Here is a 27,619-nt window from a genome sequence, read left to right on the forward strand (position 1 = left end):
GGGCTCCATTCGGGTATTTTTAAGAAAAACAAAGGAAGTGAGGGAGAAGAATTGTAGGAGCTTGTTACTGGGCATCTGTGTGTCAAGTTTTCCTTCATAGGTGCAGACAAGGATGGCCCAGTCAGGACTACGGGTACATAACCATTCAAGTTGCTCTTTATCATATGGCATAACAATAATATCAGGGTCATGCCCAAAGTATCAAGTGGAGGCTTTTATTCCCAACATTATCTCTTGGCAAACCAGGGAAGGATAGGTGGGAAGGATTTTTCTTTTAGTAACAGGAAGATGTACCCACAGTAAAGGTACGGGCTCTTGACAGAGCAGGCCTGTAGGGGAAAAATCTGTAGAAAAAATGATCAAATACAATGGGAGGGTTGGGTCAAAATATCCCGTGTGTTGCTGAGTGATGGCCGTTTCAACCTTTTGTAATACCCTCTCTGCCTCCACCGTAAGGTATCTAGGAGATTGAGGGTCAGAATCTCCTTTGAGGATATCCTCAAGGGGGCGTACTTCTCCCTTGGTTATTTTTAAATAGGGTCGCAGCCAATTGATATCCCCTAAAAGTTTTTGAAAATCATTGAGACAACGAAGTGTATCTTTTCTAATCTGGATTTTTTTGTGTATAGAGGAGGTCTGGGTGTAACTCGAACCCTAAAAACAGGAAGGGGTATTGGGTTTGTATCTTCTCTGGAGCTATATGAAATCCTCGGTCCTGAAGTGTGGTAATTATCTTTTGAGCTATATTTTGTGTTTTTTTCTTTAGATTCCCCTGCTAATAACAAATCATCCATATAATGTATAATATAAACTTCAGGGTACTGGACCCTCATTGGATCTATAGACTGAGCTACATACTTTTGACATAGCGTAGGGGAATTGGCCATTCCTTGGGAATCATTGCTAGGAGCTGGGGAGCTTGGAGTCTCTGTTTGCTATAGTAAGCTTTTTATCAAATAATGTAAATGCCATATTCATCAGATCTTTGACAGGTTTGAGGACCATTATCTATTAAATGTATCTGAGCCAAACAAATCTAGGCCCAATCTTGAAAATATCTCTAAGTTTGGTAACAATAACCAGGCCAATTTGTTTTCTTATAGATATATTAGTTAAATATACCTCTCAGTTTTTTTATTAAAATAGAGCAGTTTATGCTTTAAACTAGTATCTGAATAGCCAGATGACTAGTATTAACTTGTATTCCTTAACATAAAGGACATGCAAACTCAGACATTCAAAACCAAGCATACATGTGGCCACATTTTTCATTCATACCTGCAGAGTAGACAGACATTTTTACAACTATGACCCTTTGGAGTCTCAATGTAACAGCAGAATAGCAAGACAAAGAAATCTGAAACATGTTTCATTTTTTTTATATATCTCAAGTCATTTTTTTAAATCATTATTTAAGCCTTTTTATTAAAACATTTTTTTATCTTAACCAACAATAATTTGAAACTAATTCTCTTAAATGATGGCAAGTATTTGTAACCCATTGAACTCAAATGACCAAAACCCATGTAAATTTTTATTTTTCCTGTGGAAACAAAAGCATAATTTTCCCAGTATCTTGAACTGACAATTTAACATTTGTTTTTAAGCAATACCAGGACAGAGAAGGGTTAATAAGAGAAGCTGCTGGCCGGCAGAAGAGACCTTAAAGTTATCACAGTAAAGGAAGGGAGGGGGAGCAGTGGGCATAGATCCTGTCCTTGGCTGCTAGTGTTCCTGAAAAAAAAGTTTTTGTTAACTCCTCTGACTAAAGTCAGATTCTCTGCTCAGTGTTCACACAGTTTTTGTCAATTGCAGGCAGTCCCCATTGCCCTGTCCAGAGCTCCTGTCTTTGCCCGCCTGTAAGGAGAGCACGCACCCCCACCCTCATGAGAGCAGCCAGCTGCAGCCAGTCCTGATAGCAAGAGAGCTAGGGAGGGACGGAGGTGGCCTTTGTTATACCTCTCTTTCCTCCTCTTCCTTTAGGAAAATAAGGGAGGTTAGCAGACAGAAACAAATAACATTTACACAGACAATCCAAGAACCGAAACATCAGCACTGAGAGGACAGCTTCATTCACAGCCAGCAAGTCCCTCTTACAGTATGCAAGCCCCACCTGGCAGGAGCTACCTGTTTATCTCAGTTCAATTGGGGAGTGGGGGTGGGGGACCCAGTTCCCTTTATTGTGGCTCACACATCCTTCCAGTGGGCTAGGCAAAGGTCTAGTGGAGAAGAAGGGAACTGTCCCATAGCCGTCACAGTCAAGTCAACAATGAGAACAGTTAATACATTACACACAAGACCAAGGGCACACAAAAAAACTTTGCCCCAACAAAACAACCAACAAAGCTCCAAGAACAATGACAGCCTGATGTGCTCTGGGTGAGGGGGTAACCCTCCAGGCTCAATCACATCAAAAACAATCCAGACTCGAGGATCTCTGTCCTTAATCAAACAGACATCAGGGGCTTCCACATCCCTGTCAGTCAGACATGCACCTTTTTTTCTTGGAAGAGAAGGAGAGAGTAAAGTAACAATGATCACAACAAAACATACAAAAAAAACCCCACAAAATGGCTCTGACAATTTCCCGGGACAAAATACAAAGTGGCACTTCCTCCCACCGTGGGGGAAGATACCCAAAGATGCTCCTAAACCAAATGGTCACCTCTGAGGTGGCCTTATGGCTCTGGGACGTCTCCCTTCGCCACCAGGTTCACTGTCCGGACACGTCTGTCCCAGTGAGCCTGCAAAGTACAAATTAAGCCTGCAAAGTACAAAACAAAAGTAAGACAGAGAGACACAGACAAGACAGAGAGCGCTCTTACCGGTAGATGTCAATAAACCTCTGGACCCTTGGGTGTCAGGCAGGGGGAGTTTGAGAGAAAATCCTCTGCAAGGGCTAGTAAATGTGAAACATGCCCATCTCCCTCTGCTTCCTTTAGAACATCTCTAATCACACCATAAAAACTAAAAACGGCATCGGGACATTTTCCCATTTCTGATTAATTTGTTAATATCTTTTCCAACCTTGTTCCAAGTCAGAGGGTGAATTCCTGGTCCATTAATCACTAACCAGGGGCATTTCTCCTCCACATATTGGAAAAATTTTATTAAATCCTTTTTTTTTTTTAACTCTTATTCCTCTCTCCCTAAGATTTCCTTTCATCTCCTTTAGAAAAATAGCCTCTTTAAATAAATTTTTGCCCATGATCGATGGGACGACACACTTATCTCAAGACTCTCCCGCGTTGCACGAGTGATGCGGTCCAGGCGTCTCTACCCTGATCCTCTCCGGGGCCCCTTCTGTTATCCGTCGTCCGGCAGGTCACCGTGCCTCGAGCCCCATGTTCGGGCACCACTTGACCCGTCCCGCGGGCCAGGTTATTTGATGAGACCCGAGGAGGCACCTCCTGAAAGATCAATGGGGGCGAGAGAGAAAGGAGACCAGGCGCATAAAAGAAGACAAAGTCAGTCTGAGTCACGTCAAGGTCTCGTTTATTGCAAGGGGAGTCAGGCTTATATATGCTAGGGGCTAGGAGAAGTAGATAGGGGTATGGAAAGTTACTAGGAGGAAGTTAGGGTAAGGTAGGGTTCAGGAAAAGGTCTCTTTGTTCCAGGGCCTGATCAACGGACCATACAGCAAACCATTATGTTTCAAGAAGTTGATCAAAAGGTACATACTGTGGTCTTGTTGAAAAATGGTTGCTATTGAAACTGTTAACAGAAGGCTAGGTACACAGCTTTTTCCCATGAGAATCAGTTAGGCTACTTGGCTCCTGACATAGAGTGAGTAGAAAATTTCTTAATAAAGAAAAATGAAAAAAAGAACATAAAAAGAAAAGATTACCTCACAACCACAAGTTATATATTTTCTGAAAACAAATTAAAGTCTTTACACATAGAGAAATCACAGTATGATCACAAATTAAATGTTTTCCTTAGAGCCCACGAGTAGTTAAATATTTTTGTAGTGTTAATATTTCCTCCATAACATTTCTACCTCAAAGCAATGATTCTTTTATAATTGGTTAACAAAGTTTTAAGGAAGCCAAGTATATTTCAGCCAGTTCTTTTTGTACTAGCAGGCAGCTGCTTGCAATTTCAGTGTAGCAGATACCTACAAAACTTAATTCCTGTGTTCAGCTAATCATCTATTTTTGTTTACATACAATAGGGCCATTCAATTTCCTTTCACAACTTTGCATTTTCAAGCTATGTACCAGGGCCTGTGATTAATTCTGTAAGCTACATGACTGAGGTACTCAGACCTAACCTAATGTGTAGAAACACAATTGCTTTCTTTAACCATCAGCCAGTTTTTCCACATGGAGGATACATGGGTCTATAATGCATGAGACTTCCTTGTTTTCAGGTTCCATCCTCTGCAAATCTTGCATCTAACCAAGGGGAAGGTGACTTCTAGCCTATTTTTGTCATGTGTGTGTGTGTGTGTGTGTGTGTGTCTCTTATTGGATCAATTGACTGAATAACCCAAACTATTTCCCTAATATTCTTCACTACCTGTCTTAGTCATATGTATCTTTTAGGCTGGCTCAGAACATTCAGTCAAATCATTGATCTAACTAAGCATCATTGCTTTTATAAAAATCATCTTCATTATGATCTGAAAGTAAGTTGCCCAGTAAGGAGTGGGATTTTCCCAAGAAACAATCACACTATTGTTGGAGAGTATTATTTTAAGGTGTGTTACTTTTGTTTATGTTACATTTATTTAACTCTATGAAGCTGTGTTATTTTGACTGTCTAAAACACCTGATGGTCTAATAAAGAGCTGAACAGCCAATAGCAAGGCAGGAGAAAGGATAAGCAAGGCTGGCGGGAGAGAGGATAAATAGAAGAAGAAAAAAAGAACAGGAGAGGAGAAAAGGGGTGGAAGATGCTAGGGGACAGCCACCCCTCTACAGAGCCAACCATGGAGTAAGAGTGAAAGTAAGATTACAGAAGCAAGAAAAGGAAAAGGCCCAGAGACAAAAGGTAGAAGGGATAATTTAAAGCTAAGAAAAGCTGGCTAGAAACAAGCCAAGCTAAAGCAGGGCATTTACAATTAAGAATAAGCCTTTGTGTGTGATTTATTGTGGAGCTTGGTGCCAGTTGGTCCCCAAAAGAGCGACCCTGTGACAGTATTTTGTATGACAGCTGTTGAAAGTAATACATAAGCAATTTCTTCAATCTATAGTTTACATTTACATGGACAACATTTTACTAGCTTATTCAAAGAATGTTTGAAGAAGTAAAGAAAATTTTGTCTTATTGGAGATTACAAATTGTTCCTGAAAAAATACAAAGAGGAGATTCTATTAATTAATTAGGCTATAATATAGGTCTACAAAAAATTAGACCCCAAAATGTACTAATTAGGAGAGTGGATTGCAGATTCCTAATGACTTTGAAAGATTGCTAGGAGACATTTCCAACCTAAAGACCACTATTGGGGTAAAAAAAAACATGAACTGAATAATTTGTTCAAAACCTTAGATGGTGACAAGGACTTAAATAGTCCAAGAGAATTGTCAGCTGAAGCTGAGAGAGATCGGCTTTGGTGGAAAAGAAATTATAGGATGAACATGTGGATCGTTTGGATGGGAAACTTGATTGCATTCTGGTTATTTTAAACTTCTAAGCATTTGCCTACAGTAATTTTAATGCAGAGGGAAGATATTATATTGGAATGGATATTTTTTTACCAAATAAACAGAGTAAGAAGTTAAAGACATATGTGGAAAAGATTTCTGATTTGATTTAAAAAGGAAAATTGAGACTTCATCAACTAGCAGGAATAGACCCAGCAAAAATTGTACTACCTTTAACTAATGATGAAGTTGACAAATAATGGACAGAAAGTGAACCTTGGCAAAGAGCTTGCAGTAATTTTTGGAAAGAGATTAACAACAAATATCCCCAAAACAAGAGAATTCAATTTATAAAGAGAACTAATTGGATCCTGCCTCACATTATATGGGAAACACCAATTTTTGGAGCCCCTACATTCTATACTGATGCAAACAAATGAGGAAAGGCAGGTTACAAACCAGAAAATTTAAGTAAAATGGATCTGTCCAAAAGTCAAAATTATATGCCATTCTGATGGTATGAATGGATTTTACCGAACCTCTCAACATAGTTACTGACTCTCAAATTGCAGAAAGAGATATTTTACACATTGAAATTGCTGAATTTATCCCTGATGAGTTAGAATTATCATCATTGTTTATTCATTTACAAGAAATAATCAGGAATAGGAATCCTCCCTTATATATAACACACATCAGATCCCATATGGGTTTGCTAGGCCCTCTAGCACAGGTAATGATGAGACTGAACAGATATTGATAGGAAATGTGCTGGAGGCCTCAGAATTTCATAAAAAACATCATGTCAATAGTAAGAGTTTGAAAAAGGATTTTTTTTTCCGTAGCCTGGCAATAAGCCAAGGAAATTATAAGGAAATGTCCTACTTGTTCTTCACAATCAAACTCCACTACCTGCAGAAAGTAACCCAAAGGGTACTCAAAGGAATGCAACCTGGCAGATAGATGTGTTTCATTTTATAGAATTTGGATAATTAAAATATGTACACCACACCATTGATACCTATTCAGGATTTCAATGGGCAACTGCTCTAAGTTCTGAAAAGGCTGATTCTGTAATCATACATTTGCTAGAAGTTGTGGCCATCATGGGAATACCTGTACAAATTAAGACTGACAATGCTCCAGAATGTCTCTAGTAAAATGAAAGATTTTTGCTTATTACAATATAAATCATATTACAAGTATACCACACAATCCTACAGGCCAAGCAGTCATAGAAAGACCAAATTGAATTCTAAAGGATATGCTAAATAAATGGAAAGGGGTAATAAAGACCCCCAGAAATACATGACATAATGCTTTATTAACTTTGAATTTTTTCAGTGCTAATGAGAAAGGAACAACAGCTGCAAAGAGACATTGCATAATAGAAAAAAACTACAGAATTAAATCAGCCTGTATACTTTAAGATGTGCTGACCTCAGAATGGAAACCAGGATATGTGTTATGTTGGGGACAAAGTTTTGCTTTTGTTTCCACAGGAGAAGGAAAGCTATGGATACCATCAGAATTGATAAAGGTTTGATTTGAACAAGAGAGATCTATTAATTAGAAGAGGTGATAGTTCACCAACTAGCATGACCATCCAATTTCAACTAACTTATATGACTAACAAATGCTTTTCATTTTATCAGGTATAACTTTCAAAAGGGCACCTCCCCAAAGTTAGGGTTGGGGAAGCGTTTTGTTTTTGTCTTTCAGGAAAATAAAGACTAAGAAATCTGAGAAAAACCAGACAAATAAGACATCTGGAAAAAAAGGACAAATCACCCAGAAAAAAATGTCCCAAGAAAAAGAGTAAATTGGCCCATTGGTACATCACATATCTAACAGGATAAAATTTTGTAAATCTTCTTAAATGTTTGTTTCTGCTGGTCTCTACAGACACATAATGCAAATGGTCTTTATGTAGTCCCAGTTCAATTAAAAATTAAAGCTGACTTTGAAGTTGAAATGTGGCTCTCTTCTTCTCTAAGCCTAGGCATGCTTGTTAAAGGAAAATGCAAAATCTCTGTATCATATCAGAAGAGTCATCTGATATGGGACAGAAGAAAACAAAAATTAAGGGACTATTCTATTGCTACTAATCTCATGATCCTTTGGTTATTTTGACTCTTTAAAACTTTTTTAAGGGCCGGGCGGTGGTGGCGCACGCCTTTAATCCCAGCACTCGGGAGGCAGAGCCAGGTGGATCTCTGTGAGTTCGAGGCCAGCCTGGGCTACCAAGTGAGTTCCAGGAAAGGCGCAAAGCTACACAGAGAAACCCTGTCCTGAAAAACAAAACAAAACAACAAAAAAAAAACTTTTTTAAGGTATGACTTTTATATCAAAATTTATAAGATAAATATATGTATTTTAAATTTTTGTCATGATATTAATGATCATATTGAGTACTAATTCTAGGGGGGGAAAAGCCTTCATCTAGCTTCCTGTGCATTATTTTGGGTTTGAGTCTCTATCAGTTTTCTACAGTGACCCATTACCACAACTAACAGTGACCTTTGAAGTCTCCAAAACAATGATGGGGCCCCACAATGATGATTCCATCAGGATGATGATAACACCATTAAACTAAAAAACACTACCCAATTTGGCTTTGGACTACAAACTGCTCAGGACAATTTTGAGATGGCTAGCTGAGATGATCCACCCTCACAGACTACTCTAGCCAGGACTTGAGACAAGCCATGCACTTTCCCATTATGCAGACTGGGCAAATGATACAGCTACCTCTCCCAGGACTTGAAAATTAACCCAACATTTTTCTTTTCAAGATGTCCTAAAGATGCCATTGCCCCCAGACAACAGGAAGTAATTTTAAGAACTTGACATCCACATTCCTAAGAGGTGGGGTAGGTGGGTTTTGGTCACTCAGTGGGTTATAGATAATTGTCATTGTTTAGGATGCTACAAGTTGTTATTGTTAATGGTTGGGAAAAAGAATAAACAAAGGAGATTAAATTCAGGGTTCTTGTTTTGAAAAGGAAAAAGGGGGATACAGATATGATAGAACAAAAGGTAGATTACTGAATCCACTCTGAAAAGAAAAGGAAATATGGATATGATAAGATAAAAATATGTATTATTGAATCTACTTTTTAAAAGCAACTACTAGTTTTAAATATTTTACATTGGATTGGATTTGTGTATATTGATACAAATTTGAGATTAATTTTGTTAGAACATACTGTACATATATTTCTACTCTTGTTCAAGGTATTGTACCTATACAGCTCTTTTAACAATGGAATGCAAATTGCTAGTCTGCTGTGGGATGTTCTGTATGGCAAATGTGTTGCTGATTAGTCATTAAATAAAACACTGATTGGCCATTGGCTAGGCAGGAAGTGTAGGCGGGACAAGGAGGAGAATAAAGCTGGGAAGTGGAAGGCTGAGTCAGAGAGACACTGCCAGCTGCCACGATGAGAAACAGCATGTGAAGATGCCGGTAAGCCACGAGCCACGTGGCAAGGTATAGATTAATAGAAATGGGTTAATTTAAGCTGTAAGAACAGTTAGCAAGAAGCCTGCCACGGCCATACAGTTTGTAAGCAAAATAAGTCTCTGTGTTTACTTGGTCGGGTTTGAAAGGCTGTGGGACTGGCAGGTGAGAGAGATTTGTCCTGACTGTGGGGTCAGGCAGGAAAACTCTACCTACACTAGTCTTTGAAAATTATTATTACCAACTAATTAGGACATAAAAATGCAATTGTATTAGTCATTACAATCAAACTTATAGTCATGTTAGGTATGTTTTCAAGGTCAAACAGAGATATATTTTAGATAGACAGGTCATCTTCAAACACTTCAGAGATCTATAGAATATGACATTTAAGATGTTTTAATAACATAGGTTCTTTTTTTTATGACAATCATACATGTCTGCTCCTGGCAGCACCAATCTACTTCAGAGAAGATAATGGGCATTGAAGAAACTCCATATGGAGTTTACTTTCTTGTTGGCAAAAGTTAGCCACTGGGCAAGAAACTGCCCTTACCTCAACTGCTGAGAGTATGCTGTCCAAAATGGACAAGCAGGACACAAAACAAAGGACTGCTGTACCTTACCAAGACAAGGTAGGAAGACCCTTCAGAAAATCCTGCTTCACAGATGAGTCTGTCAGATATGCTAGGCCTGTAGGCCAAAGATGGTTGCCCCAACATTGCAGAGGAATCTTGGGTGACTGTCCAGGCAGCCAGCTGTTTCAGTCATTTCTCACATTTTTTGAAAGTCGCTTGTTTGCACTTTCTGTTTACTCAGGTAATATTATTTCCTTCTTGGGTCTCTGATGGAGTTGAAGATTAGATAGTTACAGTTATAGTTTTCCTTGTTAACAAATTCAGGAAAGAAACTCACTAAAAAGGTGTAAAGTGTGTGAGTTTGGAAGATATCAAAAGATAGTTTGGGGTTAGTAATACAAGTTAGGATAGAAAGCGAATTAGGTACATTTTGGACTCACCAAAATAGGATAGATAATGGAATATTTTCTTTGAATTTGTCACATGTTTATGGACGGGACACTGTTAATGTAAATCTTGACTGTAGATATTGTATGTTGTATATAGTTTTTCTTATATTAGTTATAACCTTCTTTTATTATTTTAGGCAAAAAGGGGGTAATGTGCTGATATTTTGAACAAATAAAATATGCCTGAAGATCAGAGCAAATTGGGCAGTGGTGGCACACACCTTTGATTCCAGCACTTGGGATCACATACCTTTAATCCCAGCACTAAGAAGGCTGAGACAGGAAGTGATATGGCTGGTCAGAGAAAGAAATATAAGATGGGAAGAGACAGGAACTCGGGCTCTTTCAGGCTGAGGAGTTGGTGAAGTAAGAGGTGGTAGCGATGGCTTGCTCTGCTTCTCTGATCTTTCAGCTTTCACTCTGACATCTGGTCCCGGGTTTTTATTAAGACCAATTAGGATTTGTGTAACAGCTCATAGTATGTGATCTTTGAATGCATTGCTCAGTTAGGTTTAAAAATCTATAATGATAATTTTCCATCTGTCTTTATCAAGAAAAGTGTTCTGTAGCTTCCTGTATTTGTGTGTCCCACTGTCAGACTGGGTAACAAATGTTTATCAGGATGTATTTGGCAGGTTTCTTCCTGTATTAGTTATGCTTTTATTGCTCTGAACAAATTCCTGACAAGAGCAATGGAAAGAATGGCTCACTTTGGATGGATGGCTGAGGGGCACAGTCATCACTTGGGGCTGGCATGGCTGCAGTGGGAAGCAGAGAGATGGATGGCACTGCCGACGCTCTCTCCTCTCGCCCTGGCCCTTGAGATGGAGCTGTGTACATGCAGGGTGCATCTCCCATATTTCTTCCTGGTGGCTGTAAATCCAGGCAAGATGGTTCTGAAGATGAACCATCACCATACCTGTTTGATGGAATAGTTTGAGGAACATTGCTGTCAGGTTTTCTCTTTTATGCTTTTGTTTTATTTTAAACATCTTTTCATTATGAGTGTGTAGTGTGTGTGAGTGTGAGTGTGTGTGTGTGTGTGTGTGTGTGTGTGTGTGTGTGTGTGTACCATGTGTACATGAGCAGAGGTGTGTACAGAGGTCAGAAGAGGGCATCAGATGTGCTCTGCTCCAATTAATTACAGTTGGCTGTGAGCTGACCAACAGGGTATGGAAACTGAACTTGAGTCCTCTGCCAGAGCTGCATGACCTATCTCTTAACCACTAACCATTGTCTTTGGGCCTTAGATTTTCTTTCTATGTCTGATAGAGCTCCAGATTTGGGCTTCTCTGTGGGGAGATTTTCAATTATAATTTCACTCCAATTACATGTTATAGGTCTTCATAATTGGCTTTTACATTGTGAGTTAGTTTTGGCTGGTCATGTGTGAAAGAATTCATCCCTTCTTCCTTTCCCAGTGTTTTTAGTATGTACATTTTTCAGGACATTTTTAAAAAATCCTCAAAGCCCTTAGTGTCTCTTGGAATGCCTTTTTCACACTGGTTTTAATTACGTCACCTCTTTCTTTGGCTTGGTTTCCCCAAGGACATGTTGATTTCATGTGTCTTTTCAGGAAATGAACTCTCCATTTACTTGATTTCTTTGTCTCAGTTACATTAATTTATGTCTTGATTTAATGCTGGCATGCCATTCGCTCTTTTGTGATTAGTTGTTACTTTTCTGCTCTCCTCTATTATATCAAAATAAGTTTTTTTGCATTCCCTGTGATGTTTTCTTATTTGTTTTGTTGAGGCAGTGTCTCCTATAGCCGAGGCTGGCTGTGAACTTGCGGTATCTTTGAGGATGACATTGAAATCCTGCTCTTCCTTCCTCTACATCCCCAGTGCTTGGACAGTGGCATGTTTGTCTCCAGCCGCCATCTCATTTTCTCTTCATCTTAAGGATGGGTGTGTTTGGGCTTCAGATGCAGGGGATGCAGCCCATCATAGTAGGGAAGATGTGGCCGGCATGAGCAGGAGGAGGCTGGCCACATGTATCCACAGTTAGCAAGCAGAATATGATAACTGTTGAGCTCATCTGGCTTTCTCCTTTTGACTCAGTCCTGGGATCCAGCCCATGTTTAGCATGGGTCTTCTTCCACAATTACCCCCATCTAGAGAATCCCTACAGACAAGGCCAGGTGTGTGGCGGCATTCCTGCTGAGCTCTTGGCTTGGCTCCAGAGAGCAGCACCTAGCCCTAATCCTTCCTTTGTTTAAACACACCTTTTGTTTCTCTTACCTTTAGATTCTCTTATTGCCCTATGTGAATCTTATTTGAGAGTCAAGGATCAGAGAGTCTCCCAGAGATCAAAGGCCTATGCAAAACTTGGTCCAGGAAATCCGGAAAACTGAGGTACCTGATAATTCAAGTACTTTGCACCCGGTATTTAGTCTCTGGGAGCTCCTTTTGGGTTGCTTTGAAGGTATGGAAATTAACTGTCTAAACTACAAAAAAGAGTAAATAAAAACTGCCCTAGGTGAAGGGTTAGGGCTTCAGTCCTTCAAGGCTGGACCCCCCTGCAGCCATGATAGGCTAGATTCATTCTTAAGATGCCTGTGTGTTTTCATTCCACAGACCCGCGTGAACCTACACACCGGTGTAGCGAACCACACAGCTACACAGGTGTTCCTCTCTTCAGTAATTCCAGGTCTGATCATATTGACAACATTAGCCATCACAGCTACAATCGAAGTTCTTATGCATAATTTGTTAGTTTTGGTTTTGTGTGTATGTGTGTGTGTCTGTGTGTGTAGTGTATGTGTGTATATATGTGCACATGGGTATGCATCCATGTCATATGAGGGCATGAGTGTGGAGACCAGGGGTCAATGTCAGGTGTCTTTCTCAGTTGCTCTCCACCTTATATATTTAGATAGTCTTTCACTAAGCCTGAAGGGAGAAGTCAAGGTATCTAGGGGAAGAGTGTCTCCTGAATCAAGGGATCACACAGGAGGATTGGGATTTGCTTGTGACTTTGGACACAAGCTATGGAGTTCCTTCCTCCCAATTCTTTACAGAAAACCAGACACCACCCCAGAGATTGGCCCTGATGTTCCAAGGACTGTAACAGTGTGCATTGTGAAATTAGTTAAGCCAGTTGAAGGATTATAAGCACTACAGGTATATAATCCAGTATAATTTGAGGAGATATTGGTGATGTGTATTGCATTATTTTTAGATTCCCAGGGTATCCCATTGACTTGCCAGGAACACTGGGGTTTTGAGTAACAGGCTGCCTCACAGGATAGCCTTATGGATTTCCCTTTGCAGAAATATTTGTGTGCAGATATTGTGGGGATATCTGGGCCATCTGAAAGAAAGAGAAAAAGACATTTGATGTCACCAGGGCTTGCACAGGTTGAGCCAAACAGGGTCTCTTCACTGAGAGGGAGAAGTAGACACAGGCTCCCACTCTAACCAACATACTATCTGCAATTGCTACCCACTTGCAAAGGAAAAGCTAGTTTTCTCCAGTGCAGTCTATCATTGGACATATTAACCACACTTAAAGGCAGGCCCCAAGCCAAGCTGTAGACACCCAACACAAAACAGACCCGATTGTATCTTTGTAGACTTTTTGTCTCATTTTGCTTTGTTTGGGCATTTTTTTTTTTGTCTTACTGATCTTTTGCTTGAATATTAAATTTTTCAATTTTATGTTTTGGAGAGATGTGTATGTGTGCAGGTGCACATGCATGCATGTGTGTATGTATGTGTGTATGTTTGTGTTGTGTTTATTTTTATTTCTTGTTTGATTTTTATTGTTTGCCTTTTTATTTTATTTTTTTGGAGAGAAATAGAGGGCATGGAGTTGGGTTTGTAGGATCTGATAGGAGATGGAGGGAAGGGAAACTGTGGTCAGCATATATTGTAGAAACTTTTTCAATAAAAAGGGAAGACCCAAGCTAGTGGGAGCCCACGGACTCTTGACTGACAGCTGGAGAGCCTGCATGGGACCACACTAGGCCCTGTGAATGACAGTGACAGTTGTGTGGCTTGATCTGTTTGTGATCCCCTGGCAATGGGACCAGGACTCATCCTGAGTACATGAAATGGCTTTTTTTTTTTTTTTTTTTTTTTTTTAAAGATTTATTTATTTATTTTGTATACAGCATGTATGACCAGAAGAGGGCACCAGATCTCATTACAGATGGTTGTGAGCCACCATGTGGTTGCTGGGAGTTGAACTCAGGACCTCTGGAAGAGCAGTCAGTGCTCCTGACCTCTGAGCCATCTCTCCAGCCCGAAATGGCTTTTTTAAGAGTCCATTCCCTATGGTGCCATTGATATGGATTCACAACACGCCCCCAAGGTTGGGCATGATTGTGCATGTTCGGCGGACCTAGGCACTTCCACCTAGCCATTTTTCGGGTCAAAATGTCTTGGGTAACCAGGACCCCATGGCTTTGTGTAGTTGCATAAAGCGTGCAGCGCAACCATGTGATCTAAATGCATGCACACACACACACACACACACACACACACACACACACACACACTTCCACACACACTTCCACCCACACCCTGTGAATTAAAACCTTAAACATGTGGCCTGCCCTGATTTCCATCCCTGGGAGTGACCTCCAGCCCCTCCAGAATGGAGCAACCCTTCCACCATCAAAGGCTTGGCCTGCCAGGATGTGCCCGAAGCAGATGGCATTGGCAGCCTGGATGTTGAGGGGTGACAGTAGGTGTCATGGACCTAAGCACTGATTTGTATGGTCATAGGCCAAGCATATTCGGGTGGCAAGGAAGTTACTCACAGAAAACTGTCAGAGTCATCATCAGGTCACTATGGTTGCCACAAGCTGAGTCCTTGGCTTCACACAAATACCGTCCTTGTAAAAGCCTTCTGACATTACATAAAGTAAGGACAGTGTTGTTCAGCGACAGCTTGATGCCCCCGCATCTGGGAGGTTATCACCATTTATCAGCTACATGTAGTTTGTTTTCCAGATGTTTGGCTCACATTTGAATTGAACAGTGTTTCTCCTCTCCAGAGCTGTGGTACTGTTGCTTCTGACAGAGAGTTTGGGGATAACAACTATGTAGATAAGAGAGAGAGGAATGATCTGTGTGGGAACTGGATACCTGGAAAGTGCTCTCTCTACATGACGAGATCTCACTCACATGTCCACCCACCTAACTCAAGCCACGTTTCATATTCCAGTTTATCATGTGTGACCCTGTAGGACTTCAGAGCTTGGCCTAAGACTTCCTGCACTCTGTAACGAGCTCTTCCTTTCCAGCATTGGCTTTGGAACCTATGTGTCAATCAGTTGTCACTGCAATGTTTGTCTTCTTCCTTTCTGCCCCCATCTGTCAGCACATGTGACATGTGAGGGCCTGAGTTCACAGGTCCCTGTGCTGTGTTATGTCAGTCACTTCTGCATGTGGAAACATACATCTGCAAAAAAGGGCCACCTGGTCCTCTGGCCCAAGAACAGGATCAGGACATACTCCAAAGTCTGTCTGTCCTTCTCACTCTGCTAATAATTTCTTGGGGTCATGGCTCCTCTTTAGGGGTCACTGGCTCAACAACCACAATAGACATGAGTGCTTTGGACTGGGGTCTAAGATGGCCATTACAGCCAAATGCCAAGCCTGTTTCAGGTCTTCTGTTTGTGTTACATCTGATCACATGCCCAGACCTTGGGACAGGCTATGATCATCTCAGGGTAAAAGAACAATGGGAAGTGCCACCATGAACTACCAGTGGGACAGCCTTGAAAAGCAAAGCTTCAGAGGACTTATGCTCAGGCTGAGCAGTGGAGAGCAACCCAGCTGGAGGGAGCCAAGCACCCCATGGCCTAAGGTCAGGCAGTGGGGACCAGGAGAGCCAGGCAGGGTTGCTGCTGCAGTTCCTGGGTCAGTCCACAAGCAAACACTGCAGCTCAGTTCACAGGTGAGTGTGACTGCACTCCCACTGGGCTACACCTGGCCTGGCTCCAGAGAGTAGCACATAGCCCTAATCCATCTTTTGTTTAGCAGATACCCTTTGTGAATCTTGTCTCAGAGTCTCCCAAGGATACAAAGCATATACAAAACTTGGTTCAGGAAACAGGGAAAACTGTGGTTCCTGATGAATTGAGCAATTTGCACTTGGCATTGTATTTTTGGGGAGCTTCTTTCAGGTTGTTTTGAACAAATGGAAATCAACTGGCTACACCATAAATACTGAGAAAAATAAAAATGCTCTGGGCAAAGGGGAAATGTTTCAGTCCTTAGAGACTGGATTCCCCTGCAGCTGCAAAAGGCTAATTTCATTCTTAAGGTGCCTCTGAGTTTCCTTTCCTTGGATCCAAGTGAACCCACACATCTGTGCCGCAATGCTTTGCCACAGGTGAGAAAGCCAGTGTTCCTCCTGTGAGACCAAAATGAGCCATCTTAGAAATAAGATCAAATAAGATCAAAATGCTTTCACCCTAAAACTAAGGCCTGAGATTTCTCCTTTTAGGTACAGGCCATGAGTTTCCAGGGTAACTGACCACAGAAATGTCCCCACCTAAGGGCAGCCAATGAGAAATGGTGGCGGGTAACCACTCCCTTAGAAGTAAGATTAAGCCATGATTTCTAGGGAGTTCCTAGAAGCAAGTCAATCAGAATTATACCCATACTAGCACCCCTAAGTGATGTAACCTTGTGGTTTTTGCCTTTAAAAACTGAGCTTGCAAGAGGTGGGCACTTCCTCTAGCCTCCACTGCATTGGATCTGTTGGACAAAGTGTAAAAAGCGGGTGGGCCCTCTGTGCGTCCCTCTCTTTCCTTTCTGCTCCTTCCTTCTGTCTGTCCTCTCTCTCCCTCTCCCCCCCCCCCCCACAATAAAGCTCTAAAAAGGTAACCATGGCTGTGATTCTTCCGATCAGCACTCTCCTCCACAGGCGGCAGCCAGCCACGAGCACACAGTTTAACCAACATTGGTACTGTTCAGACTCGGATACACCACCGAACACCAAGGACCTGCTGTGACTTCTGCCGCCTGCCGCCTCTTCCCCCATCCAGCGAGACTGCGAGACCGCAAGCGTGCATGCGTCCCTCACTGCCTCTGCTGGACCCACACAGCTACCACTGCTGTCACCACAGTGAGTCTGCTGTTCTTGAGGCTGTAGTCTGAGCTATATTCTTTGTGATAGACACTCCCGGGGGGGTTGTCCTCGGCTGTACTGGCAAGGGGGTAAATGGTGTCTAGGGTTCAATGGTGGACCAACTACAGTACAGTCACAGCCCTCACAATCCCTTGATAGAGAGGACTCATGACTTGAGCTGATTCATAGATCTCTCTCCACTCTCAGGGATGCCCGAGATTGGAGTCTGATCCCAGTTTGTTATTTTAATTTTTTTATTTTTCTCTCTGCTGCATCCATGAGACAAAGGGGCAGATACATTTGCCACTTACATTGGCAGATAGGGGCCGGCACGGGTAAACCTGCCCAAATAACAGCATAAATCCGGCTACGTAACAGCATCGCGGGAACTTCTGCCAGCGAACAGGCAAATAAAAAGTTACTTTATCTCCAAGCTTTCTGCTAAAGTTCTAAACCCTTCTCCTTCCCCACTTCTGCGTCTGCCATGTGCAACCTTTTCTGTCTGACTTCCGCCGGCAGTGGGCGGGCTCAAATGGGCGGGCTTGGGGGGTTTCTACGACTCACCCTAACTCACCTTAACTCTGCCCACTCATTCTCAAACTGCCTTGAGAAGCACAGATGGGTCTGGAAGTGGCTAAGATCCATACAAATAAGTTTACAGTAGTCAGGATGGCTCTTAAGCCAAAAAATCAGCTTATAGCCTCAGACAAGTCTTCCAAAAGGATCGGTTTATAGTCTGCCTACTGGCAGATCTTCCAAAAGCTGTCCTTAAGCCATCAATCATCAGGAAAAAAAAATTCAGGACATGGAGTAAAATCCGTCTCTTGTTCCCCAGACCTCCCCGACTAAAACTTAAGCATCTGGAGAGCAAGGCTCCTGACCCCACAGGCAAGAGAGTCATCTGTGGCATTTAAGGTGTGCCAGGGAAAAGATAAAAGTCCAATAACAAAATTGCCAAGTGCTGGCACTCGCTGACTCCCAAAAGCTGTTGGGTCCCTGTTTTAAGTGAGGAAAAGGCCACGGGCTAGCAAATGCCCTGCCAGGCCATCAACAGCCTTGTTAAAAGTGCCACCTAGAAAGACAACGAGTCAGCTGACTGCCCCCAGGTGCCAAGATGCACGGGTACATCAAGCTAAGACCTCCAGCAGACCTAGGCTTGGCTACAGACATGGCAGGGAACCCAAAATGCAGCAGGGAAGCAATCTGTTTCTTTCCTTCTGGATACTAGAGCCACTGACTCAGTCCTGGGAGTTTTGGGATGTCACCTCTCCTTTATTGTCAGGTACAGAGGACAGCCTTACTACCTCACCAGATTTAATTGCACTTTCAGGGTTACTTAATGAAAAACGATTTCCACCTAAAATAAGAGCTTATTGCTTCACTCCAGATCCACTCCCTGTGTTTCTCATGAGCATACAGACAGGGCCCTGATCTTTGCCTTGTCCCTAATTCCAAAAAATAAATTCTCATGCACCACAAGCTTTTCTCTTCCCAGTTCCCTGTTCTAACTCACTGTTCAGCTAATGGTACAGGACAACCACAGAACCAGAGTCCAGAGATCATCAAGTAAGAAACTGTAACAGCTAAAAGGTATTTAGATCCCCAGACCCAAAAACATCTGGGCGCTACAAAAAGACTTTAATGTAAACATCTATTACAATAGATACTTTTAACAATTGATCACCTGTCTCCTAGATGCTAAACTAGTAAAGGAAACAGATGCTTTAAAATAATCTGTCTCTGATAAAGCTTAACATATTTCAAAATCCATAGGGACAGGCCAAATCTACCTCAGATAAATGTCAACATAAAATAATGATGATTCTTTCATCTCTCTAAGTTTTTTTTCTGTGTTACCAGCATCTTGTCAAACAAAAAGTTCCCAGCCACAGCCAAGAGGGATACATGTCTCCAGAGCAAACGGATGACAGACAACATTCCACAACGCCTGTCTACCTCGGAAAACTCCCCTTCTCCATTCCCCCCAGAGCCAACCGAAGTCCAAAAGTCAGCTGGAAGCAGTTTTTGAGAGGAACGACGCCCCTAGTCCCATCTACCTGCTTTTTTTATAATAAGCAAAAGTCTGGGATGTAAGGATTCGGTCCTTAATTACGTCATCAGCCTGCAATGGCGTCCCAGCCTAAAAAGCAGGTGGGCCCTCTGTGCGTCCCTCTCTTTCCTTTCCGCTCCTTCCTTCCATCTGTCCTCTCTCTCCCTCTCTCTCTCTCTCTCCCTCCTCTCTCCCAATAAAGCTCTAAAAAGGCAACCATGGCTGTGATTCTTCCGATCAGCACTCTCCTCTGCTGGCATGGGCCGCCACTGGCATGACCGCCGTGGCCAGCAGCCAGCGGCCAGCCATGAGCATGCCATTTAACCAACACAGAGTCCCTGCCTAGGCTTGTATTTGGATATCCCAAATTAAACCTTGCTTTTGCATTCCCACATGCTCGTCTTCAATGGTCTCTCTGGGGGCCGCGATCTGGGCACAACACCTCCCACGCCCAGTGCAGGTGACCCCAGGGGCTGAGTCCCAGAGTCTCAGTCATCTGCCTGTGGTTCACACCTCCCTCTTCCTTTAAGGATTCAAATTTAAGAACAGGCCCTCACATGTCACATGTGCTGACAGATTGCGGGAGAAAAGGAAGAAGACAAACTTTGCAGTGACAACTGATGGACACACAGGTTCCAAAGTCAATGCTAGAAAGGAAGAGCTTGCTGCAGAGTGCAGGAAGTCTTAGGCCAAGCTCTAAAGTCCTACAGGGTCACACATGGTGAATGGGAGATGTGGACAGTGGCTTGAATTACACAGTTTTTCTACAGAGAGAGCTGTGAGTCCTGTAGTGGGAACAGAACTGGTCAGAGGCAAGTTTGAGGTATCTGTCATAGTAACGGATGGATGACTGCAAGTGCAGGGAAATGTAGTGTCGTGTTTGTTGGTTTTAAATACGGCACTTTTACTCTGTGAGTAAAGGTCACAAGGCACAACAAAACCCAGTATCAGAGCTTTATTGGGGGGGGAGCATGGCCAGGCCTGTGAAAGAGACACATGAGGAGAAGGGAGAGAGGAGGCAGGAGGAGAGAGCAGAAGAGAGGGAAGGAGTCTGTGATGGGCTTTTAAGGATTTCCCTGCACATACGCATGTGGGCTTACAGAGCTATGCCATGTATGAGCAGACTGTGTGACCACACTGCACGCATTATGTAATCATGCAGTGCACACAGATGGCATAAGACGTAAGACCCCTTACTTAGCTACTGAACTGCGCATGTGCAGTCATGTGGCTGGAGGAGTGGTAGAATCCTAACAGTGTTAGTACACTTCAAGGAGTGGATGTCCACAGCTGTTCCAGAGAGTCGGGCAGGGTGCATAGGAGCCAATAAATGTGAGTGAAATGCTTTATCCCTTTATTTTTGGACCCAGAAATCACAACTGGAGCTGTATCAAATCTCCCAAATGGGGCCAAGTTAGAAGGGACATCACCCTTACCATCTGAGAGGACCCAACCATGTTACAGCAGTGACACCCTGCAAAGCCAGTTACATGTGGAAGAGGACAGGCCCATCTCAGCATTGGCTTCTGGGTGAAAGGGGGGTCAGAGGTTGGAAGAAAGGAGGGCCAGAAGTAGATGTTGTTAGACTGTCCCAGATTCTGTTTGTTTTGCAGTTTCTGACAGGTTCCGGGACATAGTTTTGTTCATTCCTCCATCCACACATCCACACATTCATTGCTCATTCTCCTGTTGCAGAATAAAAAGGATCGTGTATGTACTCTAACCCACACAACAGTCTCTCTCCCAAGCTTCCCGTCTGAGGAAAGCACACGACCCAGCAGCTCCACAGGTGCCTCAGAGGAAAAGGAAACCCATCATAGACAAGGACTGTGCTGTTGGCAAACATCTCGTCCTCTGCCCATCGCTCATGCCCTCTGTGGCCCAGATCAGCAGCTGCATTTCCCCACACTTTGTTTCCTTTCAGTGGGGTGGCTGTGGTGGGGATTACTATCTTGTCTATAGATGACCCTCACGGTGCTCACAGTCACCTGATCTTGGTAAAAAGACCTGTGTGAGGACCCAGGTCCCTTAGCCAGTCCTTGACTGAGTCCTCAGGATCTTCCTCAGAGCCATGGTCCCTGGGACAGGGACTAGGTGTGGGCAGACTTCCCCTTCACGCTAGCTGCTCTCTCAAGTGTGGATGCAGGGGAAGGAGTCTCCTCTTTTCAAGTCCGTTTTCACCATGTGTGTCCTCCACTAAGTGCTCAAAGCCTAGTAAGTGACCATTGCTGTGGGATGGTCTGTATGTCAAATGTGTTGCTGATTGGTCAATGAATAAATCACTGATTGGTCAGTGGCCAGGCAGGAAGTATAGGCGGGACTAACAGAGAGGAGAATTGAGAGAACAGGAAGCTGGGTGAGAGAGACACTGCCAGCCGCCATGATGACAAATAGCATGTGAAGATGCCGGTAAGCCACAAGCCACGTGGCAAGGTATAGATTAATAGAAATGGATTAATTTAAGCTGTAAGAACAGTTAGCAAGAAGCCTGCCACGGCCATACAGTTTGTAACCAATATAAGTCTCTGTGTTTATTTGGTTGGGTCTGAATGGCTGTGGGACTGGCGGGTGTCAGAGATTTGTCCTGACTGTGGGCCAGGCAGGAAAACTCTAGCTACAGACCATGACGCAGAGAAGACGTAGGCATGGTCGGGACTGAAAGCCTCTGTGTGTGTGTGTGTGTGTGTGTGTGTGTGTGTGTGTGTGTGTGTGTGTGTGTGTGTGTGTAATGCAATGAGCCCCACTCAGCTGCTAGAGACCACAGGGAATCACTTACAGTATACAGAGACTTCCACAAATGTTACTATTGTGTACAAGTTGTGATCTTGGTACTCCAAGGCATAGGTTCCAGAGAAGTCTTGTTGGCATTCTTTATTATCAATGATCCATTTTTCCTGTATTTTCAGATCTTCAAAGTATTTTTCCCCTTTTTTTCCTACTTTCCTCTGGTCTACCATATACAGTCCTATAAAGTTATCTACTGTGAAGTTCTTTGATGTAAGGTTTCCTTTGTACCATGCATAGTATAGAGGTCTATATGACAGACAATGGACAACTAGACTAGCATTCCCTCCTTCAGGAACAACAGCTAGTACTGACCCAATGTACATATATATCTTCAGTGCTGAATGGGTTCCAGGAGGTTAAAAAGAGACCACAAAGGAGAGAGAAACCATCGATGTGAGACTTCTAAGAGATGAAAGATGGGGCTCTAGGTCATGAGATGGTGTGCATTTCCCTTATTTGAGTGCATGTGTGTATGTGTGTGTGTGTGTGTGTGTGTGTGTGTGTGTGTGTGTGTGTGTGTGTGCATGTGTGCATGCATGTGTGTGTAGTGAAACCTCTGTGGCTTCCACCTCAAGAGACCCCGGCTTATCTCTTTCTCCTCTTTCCCTGCTCTGTTTCCTCCATGCTTCCTGTCAACCTCTAAACCTCATCTACTAGATGTCCGTGTTGGTCTCTCTCTGCTCCAAATGATGAGGTCCCCGTGAGGACAGAGACTAAAGTGATGATGTTGCAGCCCTGGTGTCTGAGAAAGGCTTACACCCCTGTGGCAGGTATGAGTGTGTGTGCCCCAAAACCCTTATCAAGAGTTTGATCACCTCAGTTTTACTTGTGTGTGGAGAGTCACCCTGATGTAGCACCAGTCTTAAGAACATGGTGGAAAGTGAGAATTATTGTTGGAATAGGGAGCTTTCTAATTGTTACCTAATTCTAGTTCCTGAAGGCTTCCTGTTTTGAGCATCTGTCCAGCTTCCTGTCCTCTCTTAAACACCAAGCAGAAGCCCTGCAGCCTCTCTCAGTTCTGTTCTCCCCAGGAGACCCTTCCTCATTCCTGCTCATCCTTCCCTGTCCTAGCCCCAGGGTTGGCTCCCTTGCCTGTGAGCAGGAGGTCCTGCTGGAGGATGTTCCCTGTGTGGGGATGGGATTGCATGGTCTCTGCTGCTGGCTCGGTTCCCCTCTGTGAAGAGCTTCAGCCCTAGCACTGCTCTGGTATCAGCTCTGGTCTTCTGAGCTCAGTTTCCTCTAGGCAAGAGCCCCTTCCTGGTTCACACGGGCTGGGGACAAGGCATGTATTCAGGGGTCCTCCTTGTCCTCTACCTTCCTACTGTTAGCTTTCAGCCCCCCCATGTCCCACTTTGAACAAGACTGATGGGGACCCCTGTCTCCTGAGAGGACAACTGCCCACTCTAGCAATGACTTCTGCTATATTCTGGCCTTAGAATTGTCATCACAGAGAGAGGCCCTGGAGTCCCCAACAAGGCCTTGCTTCCTTTTGTGACACAGCTGGTTGCCTGCTTTTCCCAGTGTCTAACACTCTCTCAAGTAGGATTTACTCCAATAGGAAGGGACAGAGGTGCTCTGCAGTATGCTAAGGGACCATTGGAGTCACATTGGACTTGAGCAGTGTCCTATCTGCTTGTCACATCATGGCCTCTGCCCCATGGACAGACATGTAGGATCACTTGTCTCAGAAGGAGCTTCACGTCCTGAGCATGGAAGAGGAGGTGACATGTGTGTCCTAGAAAGGATGGGGTCTGGTAGTGAGAGGTTGGGTGGCCATGAGCTCCACTGTCTTCAGGAGAAGATTTAGGAAGACACTCTGTGTGGGGGCAGTCTGCTCCTGTCCTGGCTAACCCTTATGGGAAGCTTCTTTCCTCTCCCCAGGTAACTCTCTTGTGGTCTATGACATTTGTCTATGGGAGATGCCTGAAGGGAGGGGAGTGCACAGGGACCCCTGACAGAGCAGGCCTGGGAATGGGTAGTCAGGGTACAGCAGGCACCTGGGAGAGCTGCTAGGATCTGTGGTTACAAAGGCTGGTGAACAGGCTGTGTCTCCACCTCCTTCGCCAGCACCATGTTCACGTCTCCAAGATTTAATTTGATGAGTGTTGGTGCCGTGTCCTGATGTGGCCTCTGGAAGACAGACATGGTGGACCCACCTCTCCTTGGAGCACTGGACCCCATGTCTGTTGAAGTCCTGTTAAGCACTTGAAATCAATACTAATAAAAGCTGTTATCTTTAGTGCTCCTTATGTTTGTTTTCCTGTATACGAGCAAGAATATCAGTGGGGACAATGGTCAGTTTGACTCACCAGCTGCCAACTTTAGGCCCTTCCAGGTGTCGGGCTTGACTGAGTATGAGATGTCAGTCAAATCACCTGAACGAACCTTGTGGGAGCACCAGCCCCTTGGACATTCAGGGATGCTTTGAGGAAGCTCTAGTGACAATCAGGTGTGGGCCTGGCACAGCTGTTTCAAACAGCTCTCCCCACACTTTCCCTGTCACATTTCCACACAGCTGGGGTTTATACTGCAGGGAGGCCCAGCAGAGGACTGTTGGGACTGATGCAACAGGGACAGTGTCATTGTTGTTGTCAGCACGACCCTGCCCCTCCCTTTCCATGGAGGGCTGCTGTGGCTGGTACACACATCGCTTTCCGGCTGTGTAAGCCAGCTCTTGGGTTCAGGTTTTGAGCCGCTGGGAGACAGGCACCTGCGCTGCCTCCCCTGCTCTCCCCTGCTCTCCTCTGTTCTCCCCTGTTCAGCCCTGCTTACCCCTGCTCTCTCCTACTCACTCCTGCTCTCCCCTGCTCTCCCTTACTCACCCCTGCTCTCCCCTGCTCACCCCTGCTCTTCCAGCTTTACCCAGGAGAGGTCTCTTGTAAGGATCCTCTTCTTGCCTACTTTCAGTAGTTTGGGCTGAGTTGGCATGGAGGTTTGAAAGAAATGGTCCCCAAAAAGAGTGGCACTATTAGAAGATGTGGCTTGTTGAAGTAGGTGTGGCCTTGTTGGAGGAAATGTGTCACTCCGGGGGGCAGGCTTTGAGGTCTCTTTTGCTTAAGCTTCTCTCAGTGTCACAATCAACTTCCTTTTGCCTGCAAAATGTAGGACTCTCAGCTACTTCTCTAGCACCATGTCTGCGCACACCACCATGCTCCCTGCCGTAATGACAATGGACTGAACCTCTGAACTGTAAGTCACCTTATTAAATGTTTTCCCTTATAAGACTTGCAATGGTCATGGTGTTTCTTCACAGCAATAGAAACCCTAAGACAGAAGTTGGTACCAGGGTATCGCTGTAATAGGCCTGACCATGTTTTTGTGTGGAGGAATATGGACTTCAGTACTTTGGGTTAGGAAAGCAGTGAAATGCTTTAAGCACTACTTAATGGGCCATACTAGTAACAGCATGGAAGACAGTGGTGATGATAATGATTTGAATTGTCTGGGGCTGGATCAAGAGGTTTCAGAGGAGAAGAATTTTAGCATGTTGCCTAGAAATCGTTCTTGTGATATTTTGGTGAAGAAAGTATGGGCCTGTTGCCCTTGTCTGCCTAAGATGAAAGTGAAGAGTTTTAGATTAATTTCATTGGCAGAGGGAATCTCAAAACAGCCTAGTATAGACTCTGTCATGTGGTTATTAATGGTCACTCTGATGAAGATTTATAATAAAAAGAAGCAAGCAAGCTGAGCAAGAAAAAATATTTGGAGAGTAAAGGAACACCAGGAAGTGGAATGGAGCTAAGTCCTGTGTTCAAGGAGATAAACAGATGAAGAAATGGAATAAAGGGAGTGGTGATCTCAGGACAAGATCCCACCCAGCTAAGTTTCCAACTTGTGAAATGGAATTAAAGAAAAGTTTAGGCAAAGTGACAATGGCACACACGTTTAATCCCAGTACTGGGAAGGCAGAGGCTGGTGGGTCTCTGAGTCTGAGGCCAACCTGGTCTACAGAGCGAGGTTCAGGACAGCCAAGCTTAGGCAGTGAAGGAAACCATCAAAAACAGAAAGATGTAATTGAACAAAGGGACCATGTTCCAGTCTCAGCAAGCAGCAGAACTTGACAGCTTTGGCCACGTAGTTCTGACTTTAGAGTTAAGGATAGAAGAAACAGGTTATGGAATTTGCCCCTGCACCTAAGGAAAGCCATTGATGTCAGGCATATGTAAGGGGTGTCCCTGCATGGAGGCCTTGTTAATATTCTGACCTGCCCCTTGGCATCACCCTGCATCCTGACATAAAAACCTCATTCTAAGGAAAAACTCCTCCCTTTTCTCTCTCTCTTCTGCTCTGTTCCTTCCCCACCACAAGGTGTGCACACCTCTCTTTCTCTCTCTCTTTTCTGTCTTTTCTGTTTCTTTATCTCCTATTATAATAAACCATTTCCATGCAGATGCAGTGCCTGGGTGTGAACGACTTTCTACGCGCTGCCACCCCTGCTGCATCTGCCCAGCATGTTTCCCTGCACAAGCAGGATACCCTGGAGGGTCTCCGCCTCCCCTTCCCCTAGGCAATAATTCATAACATCTGCACCCACCGTCACCAGACAATCCCACTGCTTCCTCCTGCCCACCAGCAGTCTGAGAAGCTCTGGGATCCTGTACCGCCCACCATTTTTCCAGCTGGAGGACCCTGGGAGACTCTTCACCCTACTGGATTGGTAAGATTCCTCCCTTCCCTTCTGGCCATTTTCCCACAACTGAGGATTTGTCTTGTTTCGAAATCTGTGCCCACTCAATTCCATGGCTCATAGTCTTTGTGACAATGGTCCATGCATTATTGTTGACCTTTCATGACCTTCTGGGATGCTCAAGGTCAGTCCACTGGACCTTATACCTCATTGTGGAAAAATGCACCTATGACCCCCAGCACCCACTACTGCCACCAACCCATGGCTTGGGTTTGTTCCTCTGTGGCTGCCTGCACCATGCCTCAGTACAGGGGGGAGGTCTCTCTCTCCCACCCAGCTGCACTGCTATTCCATTTCCTGCCCTCCACAGTACTGCCTCCAAGCTCCAATGAATTAACCATAAAAGTTTCCCAGAAAAACTTTTCTCCGTCTTTCTTTCACAAAGTCTATTTCCTATGTGCAAATGGAAATGTATGATTGATATGGCCATCTATATTCCTTTCTTTTTTAATTTATTTACTTATTACACACACAGTGTTCTGCCTGCATGTATGCCTGAAGGACAGAAGAGGGATTCAGATCTCATTACAGGTGGTTGTGAGCCACCATGTGGGTGCTGGGAATTAAACTCAGAACCTCTGGAAGAGCAGCCAGTGCTCTTAGCCATTGAGCCATTTCTCCAGCTCTATATTTCTTTCTGACTGACTTTTAAATGCTTTATTTGTTCCTTATCTGCTCAGTTTATTTTTGGGGAAAAAAAACCCACATGAACATGTGGTCGGGTACCATATTTGATAGGGGCAATCATGTGATCAGTTGGTACCATCTTAAATAAGGGCAACCATGTGGTCAAGCCACCATCTTAAAAAAGGGCAACCACATGGTCTAGCCACCATCTTGGCTAAGGTCAAAACAGGCAGGTCATATGACCTCACTGCCATCTTTACTAAGGGCAGCAAAAAAGCCACTCAAACTGTCTGGACAG

At 43.8% G+C, this 27,619-nt stretch overlaps 1 protein-coding gene across 1 annotated transcript in view; it reads right to left on the reverse strand.

Annotated features, from left to right (window-relative positions):
* Positions 1 to 227: 227 nt before the first annotated feature.
* LOC128124091 (carcinoembryonic antigen-related cell adhesion molecule 8-like) overlaps positions 228 to 27,619 on the reverse strand; it is a 63,616-nt gene continuing 36,224 nt past the window's right edge. The window contains 3 exon segments of the mRNA XM_052760317.1: positions 228 to 329; positions 436 to 560; positions 13,328 to 13,396. Coding sequence (XP_052616277.1) covers positions 228 to 329; positions 436 to 560; positions 13,328 to 13,396 — 296 coding nt within the window.

Source organism: Peromyscus californicus, unplaced genomic scaffold, assembly GCF_007827085.1.
Source record: "Peromyscus californicus insignis strain IS unplaced genomic scaffold, ASM782708v3 Scaffold_4__1_contigs__length_199733344, whole genome shotgun sequence".
NCBI classification, from domain to species: Eukaryota; Metazoa; Chordata; class Mammalia; order Rodentia; family Cricetidae; genus Peromyscus; species Peromyscus californicus.